Raw genomic sequence first — 20,747 nt, 5'->3', positions numbered from 1 at the left:
ACCGTTGCAGGGTTTCGAACCGCCAACCTTCTGATCAGCAAGCCCTAGACTCTGTGGTTTAACCCACAGCGCCACCTGGGTCCTTCATTAGCCATTGCTAAGCATCCCAGGATGATGCAAGAGTGTAATAACGGCTGTGATCTTATGCACACTTACTTTGGTGCAAACTCCATTGATTTCAGTAGGCTTCTCTCCAAAAAACAGTCCCATGCACAATTCCCATGAGGTTTCATCTTGTAAAGAATAATTAGGTCAGGGTTGGGAAACCTTTTTCAGCCTTTGGGGGAAACCTTTTGGGGGTTGCATGCCACTGGTGGCTGGAGCAACAGATGAGCTTCTAAGTTCAAAGTTTATTGCGGCTATAAGCCCATATAAAGCATAAAAGCACAAAATTCATAAGGAACGCAACAGCAGAAGACCATATCACTGCCATCAAAAATAACCATAAACACAGGAATATTAAGGCAACAGTTGGAAGGATAACAGAAGCCTTTAATAGTCATGTAATTGACCAATTCGCCTTTTTTGGGACAGAACAGAGTTTAAAAACCTTGCCACCTGCAAGGTTGTATGAGGATCATTGTCTTGCAAGATTAGGGCAAGGTGTGACTCTACTGGTGAACCAGTATCTTTGTACAGTAGACTGCAGTCCAACCATGCAGAAGTCAGAGATCCCTACATGTGTATCTCTCGATCCAGGCAAGCAACAGGCATTTATACATTTCAAGGACACATCCCAGCCATGCAAAAGTTCTAGAGATGGATGTGGAGCAGGGAAAATGAGAGTTGTGGTCTGAAAGTCCCAAGACTGCATAGGGTGGCCTGGAGCACATTTGGGTTCCAGGACTAAGGTCCCCTTCCCCAATGTAGGAATAAAGGTAAAGGGACCCCTGACCGTTAGGTCCAGTCGCGGATGACTCTGGGGTTGCGGCGCTCATCTTGCTTTACTGGCAGAGCCGGCGTACAGCTTCTGGGTCATGTGGCCAGCATGACTAAGCCACTTCTGGCGAACAAGCGCAGCACACGGAAACGTCGTTTACCTTCCCGCCGCATGCTTTCGAACTGCTAGGTTGGCAGGAGCAGGGACTGAGCAACGGGAGCGCAATGGAAGCTCACCCCGTCACGAGGATTCGAACCACCGACCTTCCGATCAGCAAGCCCTAGGCTCTGTGGTTTAACCCACAGCACCACCCGTGTCCCCTCTGCAGGAATACATCAGGACAAACCAAAGCATCTATATAGTGATTCAACCAAATGAGATCAGCCCCAAACTCCACCTTTAACCCAACCTACAACTTATATGTCTGTTTTCCCCATACTAACTTACTCCTTTCATTCCTTTATTTTTAAAAAAACACCAATAAAAAACAACTAGTTCCCACTAAATCTGTGTCACTTGGGATGCGACTAATACACGAGTTATAAAAAGGCAGGTGGCTGTAGATGAAGCAAGCCAAAATGTGATCTGCTGAAGTTCCTCCTCTCAAGAAGATTGGGATCTGTTGCCCGCTTGGATCCTGCTGCCTGAGGCGGTCGCCTCACCTTGCCACATGGGTAGGACGGCCTTGCATGAAGCACAGGCGCTAACAGGAGATTTTCTTGACTTAAAGCGACAACTCTGGTATCGCTCCAAACCCCCAAGCGCTACCTTCCCGTCCCTTTTCACAATGCGGCATCCCGGGCCTGGCGCGCCCCCACCCCTCTTTTCACCGCCAGGCTGCCCAGCCCTTCTCCTTCGGCCGCTTCCTTTCACAGACAAGAGCGCCGCCACCTCCGCCCTTCCACCCCTCCCCCGCGGCCTCAAGCCAATGACCCGTCGGGTGTGTGCGAGAGCCAGGGCGCCTGCGCTCTGACCTCCGTGGCAAGCCGGCGCGCAGGCGCGGCTATTAGCATCACGCTCCGCCCCTTCTTTGCCTCAGCGGGCGGAAGCGCAGCCCGACGCGAGGGGCGGGAGGAGGAGGTCATTGGAGGCGCTTGTTCCGGTCGCGAGGGGCTTCCTGGTCGCAGCAGGCAGCGCTAGTGAGTAACGTGCGCGAGCGAGCTCGAGGAATAGGTGGCCTTGACCCCCGGCCCGGCCAGCTGTAGGCGCACCCGCTTTTACCTCAACCCCACCTCACCCCCGCGCCGACCTTACCCAACTACCCTCTCCTCAGGTTGCCCAAATTTCATCCTTCTGACTGGTTGTCAGGACCGGACGGCGCAAGCGGGAATAACGCTCGTGTGTGTTTTGTTACGTTTTTACTTCTGTAAAGGATGGTTCTCTTTGCGGGGTGGGGGTGGAAAGCACTCTGCTCATGTTCGAAGGCGTGGCGTCCTTAACGTCGTTCTATCCCTCCTGCTTCCCGTCAGGAGGTCAAAGCATTGATTAGCCACAGCCTCTCTCACACTTGGGTCCCCAGATGTTGTTGGACTACAAGTCCCATCCTCCCCGACCGCTGCTCCTGCTCTCTAGGGTTGATGGGAGTTGTATTCCCAGCAACAACACCTCGGGACCCAAGTGTGAGACAGGCTGTAGGAAGGGATACCATATTGCAGCATTGTTAGGTCTTGTTTGCCTGTTTAAAGTTGAAGCTTTGTTCTGTTAAGAGAAAATGAATTTTTCACATGCTCTGAGGGGGACAGGGCCTGGAATGTTGGGATGCTTGAGAAAAAACTATTTGCGTCCTGTTCAACGTCAAAGTGTGGAAAGATTGTTTTGGCCATCCTGTCGCTTCCAACACAGCACAGTTGGCAACTGATCTTGGGGAAAGGGAGCAGGGAGTAGTGCCATGAGGCAGAGTTGTAGCTACGGAAGGGGTTGGGGGCTAGCCAAGTTTCTTGCCCTGGGTGAAGCCTCCATAGGGGCGCCAAATGTGTGTTGGGTGTGTGTGTGCACCAAACAGGGTCTTTGACCTGGGTGAAATAAAGCCTAGTTTCGCCTGTGCATGAGGATATACAGAGGCATATATGAAGCATTAATGAAATTAGGGGTACAGAAATATTTTGGTATCTTGAACACATGGCACATTTGTTATTGGCCAGGCTTTCTGTAACCAAGATGTTTGAACTGTGCAAGTGCTAGATATTATATGGGTGTACAAAATATAAGAATACAAGTAGCCTCAGCCATAGTGCTATGTAGTCATTGCACTTGCAAACCAGATTCCTATGAAAAGCCAAGAAGTAGGACATGAGCGCAACAGTACTATCCACACTTGTATACCACTGGTATTTAGAGGCTCACTGCCTCTGACAGTGGAGGGTAGAAACTCAGCCATTGTGGTTTATAGCTACGGTATTTGATAGCCTGATTCTCCTGGAATTTGTCTAATCCTCATTTACACCCATCCATTTAAAAAGCCATGGTGTCCACAACTATATCTTATGGAAGCAAATGCACAGCAACTATGCACTGTGTGGAGAAGAACTTTCTATTGTGCAACCTGAATCTTCCTGAATTAAGATCCATTGAGTGTCCCCAAGTTCAAGTTCAAGTACTATGTGAGGGAGGAGAAAAAAATCTCTCTCCATTTTCTCCACACTGTTCACAATTGTATACACCTCTAGCACACAGCTTCTTACTTGCCTTTTCTGTAAACTAGAAAGTCCAAAATGTTGTTTCCTCAATTCAAGGGGAGTTGCTCTGACCCATTGATCACTTTAGTTGTCCTTTTCTGAACTTTTCAATCCCCACAACTTCCTTTTTAAGGGGAGGCAACCAGAACTTTACACAGTATTCAAAATATGCTCATGCCATAGATTTGTGTATTTTGATATTATGATACCGGCAGTTTTATTTTCAGTTCCGTTCCCAATGAACCCTAGCATGGAATTCTCCTTTTTCACAGCTGCCACCTGCTGAGACTGAGTCGACTTCATTGAACTATACACTAAAATCACAATGTCTCGTTCCTGATCAGTCACTGCTAATTTAGAGCACATGAGTATATATGTGAAATTAAGGTGTGTGTGTGTCCCCCACTTGTCAGTCATCCCTTTACACTGACTTACACTGAATTGCATTTGCCATCTTACTCTCTGTTCACTCTGTTTGGAGAGAACCTTCTGGAATGTTTCACAATCCTGTTTTGTTTTAACCCCCTGGACAATTTGGTGAGTTGGCTACTTCGTTGTTCACCCCTAGCTCTTAAGTAATTTATGAAGATGCTAAAAAGTACATCCCAGTACAGTAGTACCCCCGCAAGACGAACGCCTCGCGCAATGGAAAAATTGCAAAACAAAAGCGTTTTGCGATTTTTTATGAAGACTCGCAAAACGAAGTCGTCTATCGCCGTCCTTCGCAAGACAAAGCAGCCTCGCGATGGGAAGGGAAGCTGCCGTCGCCGCCACTTACCTTTAAGACTCTGCGTCGCGGCCGGGGGTGACGTCCACGGTCGCTGTTTCTGCCTCCAGCGGTGGCATGGCGCTTATGGCAGCCTCCGCAGTTCCGGCCTTGCCCTCCTCGGCGGCCTCTGCGGCTCATCCGCGGCGGGCTGGCGGGATCCGGCAGGAGCAGCAGCGGGGCTCGCCAGGCGGCCCTTGGCGGGAACAGCAGCAGCGCCTAAAGGAGCAGAGGCTGCTGCGGGAGGAGACCCCTGGCCCTCCTCCTGCTTCCCCCTCCCCAGAGCCTTAAAGACATCCGGCAGTGGTGGGGGAGTCGGCACCTTTTTTTGCACTTCTTTTTCGCCCATAGGAACGCATTAATTAAATTTCAGTGCATTCCTATGGGAAACCGCGCTTCGCAAGACGAAATTATCGCAACACGAAACGACACGTGGAACGAATTAATTTCGTCTTGCGAGGTACCACTGTACTGATCTTTGGGGAACTCATATCCCTTTATTGGGAGAACTGTCCATTCCTACATTCTGTTTCCTGATTCTTAAGCAGTTACTGATCCACAGTAAGATCTTTGTCAAAAGCTTTTTGAAAGTCTTAAGTAAGCAGTGTCAATTGGATCACCTCTATCTATATGCTTGTTGACATTCTCAAGTCTAAAGGTTTAATGACACAGGACTTGCCCTTGCTGAAGCCATGCTGGTTTTGGTTCAGGAAGACTTGTTCTTCTATATTGTATGCTTAAAGGTAAAGGGACCCCTAACCATTAGGTCCAGTTATGACTGACTCTGGGGTTGCGGCGCTAATCTCACGTTATTGGCTGAGAGAGCTGGCGTACAGCTTCCAGGTCAGGTGGCCAGCATGACAAAGCCGCTTCTGGCGAACCAGAGCAGCACACGGAAACGCCGTTTACCTTCCCGCTGTAGCGGTACCTATTTATCTACTTGCACTTTGACGTGCTTTCAAACTGCTAGGTTGGCAGGAGCAGGGACTGAGCAACAGGAGCGTCGCGGGGATTTGAACCGCCGACCTTCTGATTGGCAAGCCCTAGGCTCTGTGGTTTATACTGTATGCTTACTAGCCTTTAATTTCCAGAATCCCATTTGGATCTGTTTTTCAATATTGATGTTGCATTGGCTGCTTTCCAGTCATCAGGTATGGAGGATGATCTAGGGGAAATGTTAAGTATTTTTTGATAAAAGGCCAGCACTTTCACATTTGAGTTCTCTGAGAACTCTCAGGTCAACATCACATGGCAATTTGTCAGTTTTTATTTTTTCTGTTAGACCTAGAGCAGGCATCCCCAAACTGCGGCCCTCCAGATGTTTTGGCCTACAAGTCCCATGATCCCTAGCTAACAGGACCAGTGGTTGGGGAAGATGGGAATTGTAGTCCAAAACAGCTGGAGGGCTGAAGTTTGGGGATGCCTGGCCTAGAGAATGTCATCTCTTGCCACCCCTTTCTTCCTCAGTTCCTCAGACTCCTATCCTGTGAATATTAGTTCAGGTACACAGTTCTGCCCTATATATTCTGCTGCAGAGAGAGATGCAACAAATTCATTCAGCTTCTCTGTAATCTTCAGTACACATTTGATTCTTTTATCATCCAGAAGTCCAGCTGCCTCTCTAGCTGGTCTCCTGCTACAAATGTATTTGAAGAGTTTTTGTTGGTGGTGTTTGTTTATAGCATTGTGCTTCTCAAACTAGCATTCCGTTGGCATTTCTTTTGCCAAAGTTTGTGTTCCATTTTATTCTCCTGTTATAAAACCCACAGAATAACACTTTTATATAGCGTATTCAAATATTCATAGTGCTTCGTGCACAATAATAATCCTTACATTAGCCCTGCTAGGTGAGCCAGTATTATTATCCCCATGTTGTAGGTTGAATGAGAAAAAGTGGTTTGCTGAAGTCTGTCATTGGTGGGAATTAAATTAGTAGAGTCTTGCTTATGAAAAGTATGCCACAATACATTGGCTGCATGGTGGTGGGTCACTATAAGCCATAAGCCAGGGGTCCCCAGACTTACCGGCGTTTGGGCCGGTTCCCACCGCGCCGATCGCGCGGCGGGCCGGAGGGGGGGAGCGCGCGCCTGTGCGGGCCGGCGGGCGGGGGAGTGCGCGCCCGTGCGCATGCGCACGGGCGCTTACTGGTGCGGCGGCGCGCTTCCAGGGTGGGAAAAGCGTCGAAAATCCGTTGTGTGCATGCGCGTGGGCCTCCCCCGACCCGGAAGTGCACCAGAAATGACTTCTTCCGGGTCGGGAGAGGCCCATACGCATGCGCACAAAGGATTTTCGGCGCTTTTTTCCCAACCCGGAAGAGCGCTGCCGCGCTGCGCACCGTAAGAGCGGGCGGCGGGGGTCGTCGCGGGCCGGATTGGCAGGCTAAATGGGCCGCATCCAGCCCCCGGGCCGTAGTCTGGGGACCCCTGCCTTAAGCCGTGGCTTACCATGAGTGAGCAGTGTGCAAATGAATTCTGCAGAAAAGCTCCCATTTTGCCCTCATCTTGTTTTGCTGGGAGCAACGAAACATGAACCTTGCCTTTTATGTGTGAACCAGTGCTACTGTATTGCTCCTCCCAAACTGTTTGGTGAACCAAGAACAAGCCTTGGCTGAACATCAGAAACAAACAACAGATGCTAGTTACCATGTCACACTAAGCCAAGGCTCATAATTTGTTGGTCCTTGCTTAATGAAGAGGGGTGCAAAATGAGAGTGATTCTGTAGGATGCAGTAGTTCACTGTTCACAGCAAGTCACAGTTCATGGATTACCATGGCATATAACTTTGGCCAACAGGTTGGTGCTAGATTCTTTGGGTTTTTGGTTTTTTTAAAAAAAGAAAAATATGATTTGTCATTGTAATAAGATACAGATTTTGTTCCATCTTTCAACTGGAGGTGGGAAGGCCTGGGGTGGTAGGAAACAATGGAAAAATGGGGGGATGCCCCAATTTTTCTGTTTCTCCTCTAATTTGTTCTCAAAAATAAAAAAATTAAAAGCCCAGACAAATTTTGAATCATGAGTTTTCTCTCGGTTTTTCCGGTTTCCCTCCCACCTCAGGTCATAGCTGCCAAGTTATCCCTTTTTTTAAGGGATTTTCCCTTATGCTGAATAGGCTTCCTCGTGAGAAAAGGGAAAACTTGGCAGCTATGCCTCAGGTCCTTGCATCTCTCAGATAGGGTTATTGCTTTTTAGCTTGGCATATTGCAGTTAGTCCAACCATTTACCAGGTCCCTGGAGAAAAACAAGAGTTTCTTGTGATCAGACTGTATTATAATTACAGACATGGTGACATCCTTTTAATTGTTTTAACTATTAAAAAATTGAAAAATTGATAATTAATGGTGAATATAGTTTATATATATTACTATTTTCACCTGGATTTGGAACTTCTTGCCTCCCTGAAACCTGGTTGGTGCCTGCAGTATTATCATTCAGATGGCAGCCCAATTTATTTATTTTTTACATTTCCTTTGGCAATTGTTACTGATGTTCAGCTGAGAGATGGCTTATATATTTTGATTTTTATGTATTTTTGTGATTCTATTGATATTAACATTTTATTTCCTCACAGTTTGATACCCACTCTGAGATCTTACACAAAATAGAATAGAGTGGAACAGAAACAGCTTGATGAAATGCCACTAAAAGAAGTTTGTCTAGTAAAAAATTCCCATTTCCTTGTCTTTAAGAAGGTTATAGCGCCAAGCACTTTCTTGGCTTCTTCAGGTAGGATTCTGAAAGACCCCTGGCTGAAACGCTGAAGATCTGCTGCCAGTCAGTGTAGATAGTACTTAGCTAGATTGCCTTATCCCAGGCATCCCCAAACTGCGGCCCTCCAGATGTTTTGGCCTACAACTCCCATGATCCCTAGCTAACAGGACCAGTGGTTGGGGAAGATGGGAATTGTAGTCCAAAACATCTGGAGGGCCGAAGTCTGGGGATGTCTGCCTTATCCCAAGTCATATCGCTGGTCTATGTTCCTATGTACTGTTTGTGACTTGTGAGTTGTGACTGGCAAGTGAAACACAGATTGCTTTCCCCCAATATGTGTCAAGATTTTCTCTAGGCATCAAACTTCTTCATATTTTTCTCTGAGTGTAAATCTTCTCTGTTCTGAAAAAACTCTATCCTTGTGCTTTAATGAGGAACTGGGAAACTCTTTAAATAGTATGCCATATCACAGGTAATTCCTTGACTCCATCTTACATTGGTTCACAAATGTTGTGTTACATCTGTGTAGCGACAGCGTGGCAATATGGCTTGACTTGATAGCCTTGAGTCAACAACCACCCCTTCATCGTCTGCTTTGTATGAAGGGGTGGTTATTCAGTTATTTCCTGTGTGAAATATCCCCACAGTCTAAGGCTCGTATGAATGAGCTCAAAGTGTGGAAAATTAAGCCCCTCACAGCATGCATTGTGTTCTTTTAACTCCAAGGCTTCTGCTGTTACCGTGCCAAGGCCTGTTAGCTTTACTTAAGATATGAAAGTGGTTCTTGGCTTACTAATGTTGTGTCAGTTTATGGATTTTGTTTGCTATGGAATGAGGAAAGTGCTTTCTATTAGGGGGTATGAGTGATGTTTTAAAAATGCCCAGCCAATATTTTTTGTCAGGTGCCTCAGATCTACACAAAGTGAAAAGGGAGAACAGGCCCTGTCTGCAGGCTTATATGCTGAAGTATTGCCACACAGCTAAAATTATGGTACTATCATTTAATATTTAACCATTCTTCCCAGCTCTATGCATTTATATTTACTAAGTACTTTTATTGTAAAAAAATCAGTTTCTGTGGAATTTCTTTTGATATTTTCACTGACTCCAAACAGCGTGGTGAAGTAAGCATGATTATTTTGTGATATCTTTGAGTTACTGCCAGCTGTGTATCATCCGGGTTTTGTTGGTTTGAATCTTACCGTATTTATTTATTTTATTTATTGAATTTATATACCGCTCTATACCTGGAGGTCTCAGGGTGGATCACAGAGTAAAATTAAAATATAAAACCGCAAAATACATAATCGAAATAAAAAAAATTCAATAGCTCCCAGCCCCTTCTGAATTTATCATGTTGGCAATTGAACTGCATCTTTTAGAAGTAAGTGGAAGAAAAGCAACTTTGTTGATCACCAACCCATAAGTCTTGTGGTAGCTATTTCTTTATTCCCTGGGCTAGCTACCTCTAGTTCCCTTCTTTCCCTTGGAGGAAGACAGAGCATTCAGACAGTCAGTGTGCCACTTTTCTGTGGCAAGTAGCATTTACCCCTTTGCAAGTCTATATCTAGCAAAGTGTAAGGATGCCTGGTTGTGTGCCTAAACAACTTGTTCTGACTCTTTAAATCTGGGGCTGGCAGTGTGAACCATCCCTGGATGACTGTTTGCCAGCCACAGCCACAATGCACCTTTGTGTCACCTGTGTACATACTCCCATTTTTTTTCCAAAAAAGAGGCCAGTATGTGTTTAAAAGCAAGATGCCATGCCTTGTATAAGCACACAGCCTTCATAAATGTGATACGTACACTTTTGTACTCAATTTATCCATAGCTGAATGTTTCATGTGACTTGGCTGTGAGTGGCTAGTGTCAAAGAACAATCTTACCTAATAGTACCAAACATTGTGACCACCTGCAGAAAATGTAGTGGTTTCTGTATTCTTAAGGGACTCATCAGGTATTCAGAATGAAAGCAAAAGAAAAGGAGAGACTAGTTTGGAGTGAGGGATCCACTTGGTTTCCAGAATGATTTGAGGTACTTAGGTGGTACCATTGATGCCTCTCTTGTTGCACTAGCAGGATGTGAAATGGGTTTTCTGGTGTCATAGGCAGGGATGCTCCCTGATGTTGTGCACTTCATTGGATCCCAGCTCCCTGTTTTAATGAGGAGCCTGGGAACCTGAAGTATACGGAGATAGCTCGAATGCCAATACTGGAAAGACTGTGTTGAATCTAACCAACCATGTCATAGTGGCCAATTAAAGACCTGTGTTGTGATGGCAACAAAGAGATAGTCATTCTCTCTTCTCCCTCCTTTGCTTCAGTGAAATTATGTCCAGTTGTGTTCTTCCAGGTGGTGAGGGTCTAAAACCCTAAGATGAACCAAAGGCTGATCATTGCAATGTCTTGGCTATATTATTTGCTGATAAACTTGGTGGCATTGGTCTGACTTGGACACAGCCATAGGGGCAGAATTGAAATTGGCAGTGTTGGTCTCAGTCATCTTGGTGCAGTAGCTAGGATAATTCTGATCTGTTCTACCTTGAGGATGTTGTTCATCTTAGTTAGTGAAAAGCTGTCAGTTGCAGCTGAGTAGACCTGTGGCCAGTGTTGTTAATGGTTCATTATTGGATGGTGAAATTCTTCCATTTCTGAAGGAAGTGTTCTTTCAGCTTTCATCAAATCGAATTGAGACGAGATGGAGGTGATGCTGGTATAAAATTGAAAGTAGTTTGGAGGGAGACCAACATGATTGAGTGGACTCCAGTAAAACTCCTGAAAACATGCATAGGATTGCACTGTTAAAGTGGTTGGCCTGAGGTTTTGTGCATGTTGGTACTTGCGTGTAAATGAAACCTTCATTTGGTATTGATTAGCATCATTCATTATTTTGGTTTGTCTGTTTCTTTTGCTAGATGCCAAATACTTTCCACAATGCTTGGTGAATATGATGATATAGAAGCATTTGAAGATGCTCTCTACTGTGAAGAGTCTTCTAGTGAAGAAAGTATTGATAGCGAAGTAGAATTTCACCTTTATAGCCAAGTCCATTATGCACAAGGCAATGAGGATGCCATTGGAGAAGAAGAAACTGAAGAACATGGATCTGGGCAAAAGCAGAGTTTAGTTAGTAAAGAGCAAAAAACCAACAACTTTATTATAATTTCAGACAGTGAAGTCACTCACGTTTCTGATAGTCCAGATGTTATCACCTTGTCAGACACCCCTGATGAAGACAGCATTTACAGAAGCAGACGCCAGAAGCGAACAACACCAGGTGCTCCAGTGCCAGGAAGAACATACAATCTTGGAGAGCTCACCTCGCCAAAGCCCACTAGACATTCTTCTCAGATTACTCCAAATTCAAAGGGATGGACCACAGGAATTTCAAAAAAGGAGAAAAGGACTAGTGAAAAGTCTATCTCCTTTCACCGTGAAGGTATTCGCATGATCCACAAGATCTTAGTAATAGAGGACAGCTCTAGTGACGAGAATGCAGATGATGTGAGAAGCATTGCCTCTGAAAGTGATAATGTAGAGAGCTGGATGCTGCTGGGAGGTGCCAGAGAGGACAAAGATGACAACATCCTCTTAAATCTCGAGGGGTGTGGAACATTAGCCAGTGAAGGTTAGTATATTATTTTTAGGATTACTGTATAACTCTAAATAGACCTCAGAACTATGATGTAGATCTGGCTGTTCTGATGGAAACAATGAGTGATATCCATTTGTAACAGCGCACTTGTGTAACGGGCAATTTTGTAGCAGAAGTCCCATTCTTAGCATAGCTGTTATCTGCTGAATATAAAAGTTCATTTCAGGACAATTCCTAAAGTGTGTTATTGCTGTTTATTCTTAATTTTTTAAAAAATGCTTTCCTTATCACAGTTTATCATTCTAATACAGGTTACCTTCCAAAAGCTGGTAACTTTATTATAAAGTATTTATTGTTTATTTACCACCTGCCGGGGTGTATGGAGTGTTAGGAGAGGCATAGTACCTCTGGTGGGGAACATGTTGTGCTCCTTCTGGGATAGTTTGTCCACCTTTGGTCCCCACTCTGCACTCAGTTCTCACCTGTGGCTCCTAGCAGCTGTCAGCATGCAACAGCAGTCATACCCTAGGAATGGCTTTGATTTTAAAGTTTTGTTTTCATTATCACATTTTTGTATTGCATTAGATTGTTATAAGGTGTACATTTTTTGTTTCTTAAACTTGTAAACCGCCTTGAATATTGTAAGATAGAAAGACGGTATACAAATTAAAAATGATGATGATGATTAGCTGGCTAAACTAGGTGAGGATAGCTGATGGTTGGATTGAGTGGAGGAGACCAATAGTGGAGGGAAGTGAGGGGCAAATGGCGCTTGTCAACCTGGGAAGGTAGCTCATCTAGGAGAAGGAAAACTCTGATCCTAAACCTCTGTCTTGGGGGAGATCATTGGGAAAAGCAAAGGCCAAGGAGTAAACCCTATACAGATCCGGAGTAGAGTCCCTAAGATGGCTGGATGGTGCTTAATACACCTCCTTTCGGCAACTCCTCCTGCCAAGTTGGTGCCAAATGTATTGTTCTGCTTTCCTTTGGAGTGCATCAGCGAGACTGAGAGGGAGGTTTTGTAATCTGGGCAGCCCAGGACCTCCATACACACTGCCCAGGCTTGCGCTGCTAACATAGTGGCTTGATTTCACTCCCAGAGGTGCATTCCATTGTCTCTCGTGACAGACTGATGTCATCAGCAGCCACCAGCCAACTTTATTCTTCCTATTCCCTTACTTTGTTTACCATTTAGCCCATCTTTCCTCAGCCCAGTGCGCTTCAGATGTTTTGGACTACAGTTCCCATCTGCCCCAGCCAGCACAACACAGCCCCATTCTGAGTGAGGCTGATAGGTTGTAATCAAAAGTATCTGAAGGGCACCAGGTTGGGGAAGGCTAATCTAGCCTGATGACAAGTTCTGTAACTTGCACACTATTCTGTGACTTTTTCCTTGGCCTAATAAAGGTCTTGCTCCAATATGGAATTTGAAATCCTTCCTGAAGTGTGTCTTTCATATGATGCACCCTCAGCTCCTACTTTGAACACCCTGTAATTTATAACACAATTTATAACAAGAAGGGTCGTCTGCATACCTGCTGGCACTGAGCTATAATATTAAGTATATTTCAGATATTTGAGCTTTATTGTAAATTGCTAATGTGAACATTTCCTAACTTTCAGGTCTTTTGATTTTGCTGGGAAGCAAATACCTAAATGTGACTTCAGAAGACAGTTTTTTAAGGTATCCTGGTCCCAAGGTGTTAAGGGCTTTAAAAATCAAAACCAGTGATTTAATTAGCACCTTGGGACCAGGTTACCTGAAAAAAAACTTACAGTTTGAAAAATAATGGCTGCAAGCCATGGCAATTATCCTAGGCCAGGCATCCCTAAACTTCAGCCCTCCAGATGTTTTGGACTACAATTCCCATCTTCCCCGACCACTGGTCCTGTTAGCTAGGGATCATGGGAGTTGTAGGCCAAAACATATGGAGGGCCGCAGTTTGGGGATGCCTGTCCTAGGCAAACCTTGGGCTCACACATTCTCACCTCTTCATTTGTCCTCCAGTGAGCCCTGAAGAGATCAGAGGTTTTCACTCCTGCTTTCTGTTAACAGTTCAGCGTTGCATCCAAATCCTAAACTGTGGCTAATCTTAACTGTGGCTTGTTGAAATAAGACAGCTCCATAACCTATTGTTCCAAGTCTGCTTCTTTGAAAAGAACCACTGTTAAGACTAACCACAGTTTGTTGTGTTCATATGAAACAGCAAGCTGTGGTCAATCAAAGATTGAAACAAATGTTTTCAAACTCTTCGCAAGTTCTGGAAAAGAAAGTTACTATTGTGGATGCCCAAGGTACAGGCTAAAACTGGGATGGTTAATCTCTTACAGCAGTGAAAATATGTACCTCTCCTCTTATTAGGTGTAATTTTTAACCAAATCCCCACCCCCACCCCCACCCCTGCTACTGTGCTGATCTTCACATTTTAAATATTGGGCAAAAACAGTTTAAGTGCATCAGCAGGCCTGTCCATCTTCATGCTGAAAGCTGCTACAACTTGTTTTTCTTTACAACTAATAGGATGACTTTTGTAACATTCTCATTCCCTGATGGCATGCAGGAAGGAATATATAAATCAGAGCTTTCCAATCTTGTTGGTGACACAATTTTTAAACATACTTCATTTTGTGACACAGTAATTCAGTTTTATTAACCCCTTTGCAGCCCCAGGAGTAGCACGGGGAGCGTTCACATGACACACCTACAAACTGTAGCCAACACACTAATATGTCGTGACACACAGTTTGGAAAGCTCTGATCTAAATGTTCCCAGAATAGTCCCTAGTTTATTTCCTTCTCTCTCTCTTTCTGTATGATTTAGGTATTAATACAGTGAAATCCAGTTGTGTCAGTCTGCTAGTGAAACATACTTCTGATTGTTTGATGGGACTATTCCGCTCTCTCTTCCCTCCTAAAGCCCCCCTTGTGCTCTTAAAATCTGTTCTAGAATGTTGGGGGACCTTCCAGAATAAATTTGGGTGTGTGTGCACAAAAGGGAGGAGAAATCCCATTGTGTAAGCAGAAATCCGTTGGTGTGACGTTGGGTCACACTGGATATATACCGGATGCTACTGAATTGTGCTGCATTTTGCAGCAATTGCTTAGCAGATTGTATGCCTAATTAAAAGCTTTGGAACCTTTATTGTGGCTTTGGCTAACATTTCAATAATTCTGGAAATTGATGCATTTAGATACTTCAGCTAGTTTACATGTCCTTTCCATGGTGCAGTCACTGTCGCTTTCCCAGTATTTCTGACATCTACCTGCTAATTTGGAAAGTGGCTAGCTTTAAATCCTATCCAACGTTGGTCTTGTTCCAGAAGTGATAAGCGACTAAACAAAAAAGATGTAATTTTTTCAGAATAACGTTTTGCTTTAGAGAAACCATTTTTGTTGTTGAGATTTGCACAATTTCCCTTTCAAAAACTTGTCGTTAGGCAGTAAGAACGGTCAGAACTTGTGACAGTTTGGATCACAGTGTACACTTTTTCCAGCCTAGCTTTTGAAGAATGAAAGGGTGTGAAAAGAGAAATTTGAAGAGCAGAATGTGTAGGAAATGACCGGTCATGTAAGCAGATGTGCTTTTGAGTTTTTTATGTTGTCCACTACATTACAAAATTGACAAAGTGTGGTTTGTTTTTTTAAAAAAAGAATTGACTTTAAATATTACACTGTGTTTGAAACAGATTTGCTTTTTATCTAATGTTAATGCTGTCTGTTCATATCACTATTTCTGGAGACTTTTAATCATGAATTAATGAGAGGAATACACTCTTCTAAAAGGAAGGAAGGTTTTTAAAGATAGGCACTCATTTTTAATAAGCCCCTTTTATTGAACATAGCAGGCCCTACTGTGTATATGGTGGTGTTCAGTACTTTTTTCCTAAAAATGTTTAGGGGTACTCTCATTTTCCTACTCATATTGAAATACTGCCCGTAAATGAGGCCAAACTTAGATTCACAAAATGTTTAGGGGTATGTGTACCCCTGTGTCCCCCCCAGAAGAAAAGCACTGATAGTGTTTATTCCACATGCAGTGTAGCTACTAGGTACACTCAGTGTTAGGGAAATTAAATGTTGATTCTGTAAGGTTTCACGTCATTAATGTTAACACTGGAACTTCAGGTGATGTTTTGGCAGTTCACTACCTATGTATGTAGCTGTTGGGGAAATAATCTAAAATTTTGGCAATAGTCCTTGATAAAGTTAAAAACCTTCTGCTGAGCAGCTATTTTTTAAACAACAGCTTTTTACCAGTAAAGAGAGAAGCAGAAAACTGAAGTAGCATGTTGGGAAAACAACATTTTAGTTCAAAATGATTTGTTTCCCTTACTGATCTTTTTGTTTCCCTGTGGTGGTAATCCGCTTTCTTTGATCCTTGAAAATTGTAGCGACATCTAGTACAGAACTGATACTTTCTTAGTAACGTTTCATGTATGTTTAATTTGATAGGAAATCATTCTATTGCTGTAGTAGAAAAATATATATTTAAATGCTATGTCTTTTAAACCTTGGGACTTTTTCAGAAAGCGTCTTTTATTAGGAATCTTTAAAACTGTTTTTCCATCTGACCAATAAAACTATTTTTTTGCTTACATAGAAATTAGGTAAATTTTATGTAAGTTGACTTTATACTGAAATTGAACAATTCACGAAAAAATGTTTGCAACAATAGGTGGTTAAAGCATTATTCCTAGAACAGGACTATTAAATGTTGCAGTTTTTACCACTTACTCTAAGAATAGGAAAAGTAGCTATATTAGTAATTTCTCCTATTGTGCTGTCAAAATGCTACACTTTCAGTTTACTGAGAGAGTGATCTTTGCCACAAAACATTTTTGATGCTTTTCAGAATGTTATTTTCACTGTATCAAGGCAAAAATAAATGAAACCTGAATTTTCTTGTAAAATGGGTGGCATTGTGCCTTTTGAGATAATATTTATTTGTACATCTTGAAGAAAATGTGTACTTTGCAGCATCACAGTGTGAAGGGCCGCTCGTAAGAGAACTCTAATCTTACATACGTTTAAAAACATTGGGCAAGATTTAAGCAGAAAACTGTTTTAGTAAGTATAGTTGAGATCTATTAGGAGCTCTAAAATATACAGGGAAAGTTCATGTAATCATCCTACCATTAAAAAGCTGTACTCAGTTCTTGTGATGATTGTTACAGCTTTGTATTTCAGCATACACAGGTTGCATATGGCTGTTATTTTCAAAGATAGTTTTTTAATTATTATTATTCCACCATTTGATATTCTCTAAAATAGATGGGATTTTCTTACTTCTAAGTCCATAGATTCAAAATGAAATCTTGATTTGACAATGTTAACATACATATTAAGATGATAAGTAAATTAAGTTTCAATTTTCCAGAAGGATAAATTAAGTTAGTCATGCCACACCAAATTAAATTCATAGGTTGGTGTCAAAAAAAAATATGACTTCTGTCCATGCACTGCAGGACCATTGAATTGGTGAATAACTTTGGTATGATGTAATATGTTCTGCTTTTCATGGAGAAGAATGCACCAAGTTTAAAGTTGCTGCTGCTTTATTTTTAACTTTTCTTCTTGCTTTTGTTTATGGGAACGTTAACATTATTTAAACACAGGAAGAGCTTTTTGTGCATGAATTATTATAACACTGTGCACCCTGGAGCTGTAATAAGCAATGGGAATCCTTCTACCCCTCTTCGCTAGGAACAGCACATGCATATGGATATTTGATTAAAGGGGGGGGGGAGTTAATCTTCTTTATGGTGTAATGTGGATACTCTTGAATCTCTTGATTATTTAAAAAATAATAATAAAACTAATAAAGTTTGTGTGGAAATCTCTGGTGATCTAGGCTAAGTATACCTGCAGCCTTCACAGCCTCCTTTTATCTGTGCAGATTTCTCTGCCTATTGTGGACCATGGCTTTAACTAATTTAAATTTCCCATGGCTTTGGGTTGCAGACTAGGTTTTCTGCAAGAGTGCCCATGCTTACATGGTCATATATTCTGGGTGACTTTTTCCACTTTTTCCCTTTTTGTCATTTTGTTGATTGTTAAAGGGGGAATTGTTTCCACTTCCCTCATCAGTTTGATCTTTCTTCCTTGTCCCCATCTATTAATGTTTCTTATAGGTTGGGAAGAAGCTTTGCATTGTAGTTTGAGCTGTGAGGTTGGGTGGGGAAAGTAATTTAGTCTGTTTTTTGTTTTGTTTTTTACATAAAATTTTATAACAATTAAATAGAGTGCAGATGTAGCCCTTTGGAAAACAAGATGATGGCATCAGATCTGCTTTAGCAGTCGGCAAAAGTCAGTGTGAGATCAAATTATATGTAGACGGTAACAGTGTTGTCATTATAATTTGATAATTTGTTTGTTGCCATTCTGGCCAAGTGGTGGCAAAAGCAAAGTGAGGAATCTAACTATGAAAACTATATATGGTATGAAAATAATCCAGAATATTATTTGAAATGAAAAGATGATGTAAAAAGATCGGAATATTAGTGTATGAGAGATAGTTAATAATATAAATTATTGTGAAATATAAGGTGGAAGGAGCCTTGGCATTATTAGATTTACATTTGTAAAAAGTCCCGATGCATTGTGACATATGCTGCCTAATACATTTATGATAATATCTCCAAACAAGGGTGGTAAAAGTTTGTGTTTGTGTGTTTATTTCTGTGCCTTCCCTGCCTTTATTCCAATACTTATTGGTGAGTTATGGCTGCTATAAAAGCTTAAGAAAGAGAGACAAGCAGATGTAGCCCCCATTTGCTTCGCTTTGGCCATCAAACAGCACCCTAAATAATCATATTCTGAATAATTTTTAGTTGTTGATTTAATTAGTTCTGACTAATATTTAATAGATACAATTGCAAATAGCTGTTGTGAAAACCTGTCCTTAAAAGAAACATTCTTGCACCTCATGCCTAAAACAAGCTCTGCCATAATAAGTTGGTCTTAATTTCAAATAAATTCATGACCATGGTTTTGTTTTGTACAATTACTTTGTACACTGGCATCTTCTAAAAATAATGCCAGTACTTGGATCTTATTGTATTTATAAATGTAGTGATAAATATTGGGGTCTCGACATTTGCATAGTTGCCTGGAATAAAATAATAATCACTTCCTCATCCCCAAACTCTGGTGACATTTTTGTTCTTTAGCATGTTAGAATACCAAAAGTCACAGAGTACTTGACATTTTCACTCTTATAATCTTATGTTTGTCTATTACAAGCCAGTATTACACCAGCATATGGTTAGCCTTGCCATCCCATCTTTTTAGCCCCACCTCAAAACACCCCCAACCATTAAAAATGGAGAAGTCTTATGTCATCCAAGCAGTGTTTTCATTCTCAAAGTCCCATGACTATGGAGTGTGTTTTAACATAAATATACCTGCATTTTGCTCAACCTCCCCAACTATTTTATTTGTACTTTGCAAAAATTTGGTAGTTCTATTTTGATTTGATTGATTGTTTGTTTGTTTTTGCAGAACTTTTACGTGGTGGTGCATATGGTATAATTATAGTATTGTAAATGAGAAGGTCAAGAGTACTGACAGTATTCCAAGAAAATCTAACATTAAGATAATTTCACTTGTAACTTTCAAAAATCTTGACTCTTATCTCTTGTGCAGTGCCAATCTGATTAAATTCTGGAAAAAGAATAAAACATGGCAAAATCTACCACAGATCCTCTAAATATTATCTTTTATCATGCACCCTTCTGCTATGTGTGGCCATGCTAATATAAAGTTATGACATCACAATGCTTCTTGCTATAAAATTTACTTGCCCTAATCCAAGCCTGGAAAAGGCCTCTCTCCAGGGAATGTCCTTCTTTCCTTCCTTGTGTAAAACGGTGGTTTGGGAGACCACATCCAGGCCAGGGATTGAGCACACCCTGCTCTTGAATGATACGTTTGCAGCCAGGCGCACACCCAGTGATCCATTTTGGGGTGTGTGTGCGTGTGCGGGATTAAATGCAGGCACCCCCTTCTTCCCTTCATCCTTGGCCACAGTAGGGGGTAAAAGCTGCTGAATTCATACTTTTTTACTGGAAAAAGAAACCGTGAAACAGTGAACAAATCTTTTCTCTAAAACATTTTTTAAAATATAAAATGTAGCAGTTTATAAACGTTTTCAATCCAAGATATGGCAATCACATGTGAATGCATTTTCCTTTTTCCTCTTTTTTTGCATATACTTGTGGGCCCTTCAGCCTTGTGAAGTAAATCAGTCTCTTGACAATTAAATTATGCTTCTATATAGTATGCACAATTACAATAATGGGGGGGACGGACGTGCTGTGTAATGTAGCCCTGGTGGTCATTATTTTATTTATCCAATGTCCACTGTTAGCCTGACATGTATTTAACAGAAGAAAAAAAGTTAAAAGGATTAGATAGGGTCTGCGCACTGTTCAGGGAGACAATGATAGGATATGAAGAACAACATTCAGGGCAGTTCACTGAAGCAGAGAGAGAAATCAGTTTACATTTGTAGTATGTGACTTCTTAAAATATTCTCATGTAAAGAGGATTGCTGCCAATTTGTATAATGTTATGACTTAGATTCTTTATGGTGCAGAGCCCTTAAACACATCTCTTTCAGGCATCTGAATTGATAGAAGTTGTAGGGTGCATGTGCAATGGTGAACATGTTATCTAGCTATAGAATACAGTTGCAAGATCTTCTATATTTCTCAGCTTTAGATAGATTACATTTACTCTCAAAACTATTTTCATCATACTGAAATGGATGTAGTGGCAATTCTCTAGATTAATCTTCATAATCCAATGATGGAAAATATCATCATGAACATTATACATTTTTGTTGCTTTTGTTTTTCTCTTTGCTAATATTGTCCCTTTCTTTGTGGGAATTTGGATATAAGTTTCGGTTTCAGTTGCACAAAACAACAACAATAAATTGCTGACTTTGTGATGTGATTCACGAGAGAAGGTCTAGCCATATCCTGAAAGTAACCAGAAATAGCACTGTCCCGTTTGTTTGAAACTGGGTTGTCAGGTTTGAAACTGGGTTGTCATGACAGGTTAAAACAATAAATATGAACCTTGTGCTGTTGCCCTCCTAAAATATGTGCCTCATC

At 42.0% G+C, this 20,747-nt stretch overlaps 1 protein-coding gene across 5 annotated transcripts in view; it reads left to right on the top strand.

The window, feature by feature from the left end:
- The first annotated feature begins 1,935 nt into the window (after positions 1–1,935).
- ZCCHC7 (zinc finger CCHC-type containing 7) overlaps positions 1,936–20,747 on the top strand; it is a 139,213-nt gene continuing 120,401 nt past the window's right edge. For 4 of the 5 annotated variants that reach the window (XR_009556836.1, XR_009556837.1, XR_009556835.1 and 1 more), the window contains exons 1-2: positions 1,936–2,019; positions 10,948–11,660. Coding sequence is in view for 1 of the 5 variants with exons in the window: in XM_035140333.2 (XP_034996224.2) it covers positions 10,967–11,660 (694 nt within the window). In the remaining 4 variants the exon portion in view is untranslated. The other variant, XR_009556838.1, reaches the window with a different exon arrangement.

This window comes from Zootoca vivipara, chromosome 16 (assembly GCF_963506605.1).
Source record: "Zootoca vivipara chromosome 16, rZooViv1.1, whole genome shotgun sequence".
Taxonomy (NCBI): Eukaryota; Metazoa; Chordata; class Lepidosauria; order Squamata; family Lacertidae; genus Zootoca; species Zootoca vivipara.
The sequence above is the reverse complement of the archived record's forward strand: the minus strand, read 5'-3'. Positions and strand labels throughout refer to the sequence as shown.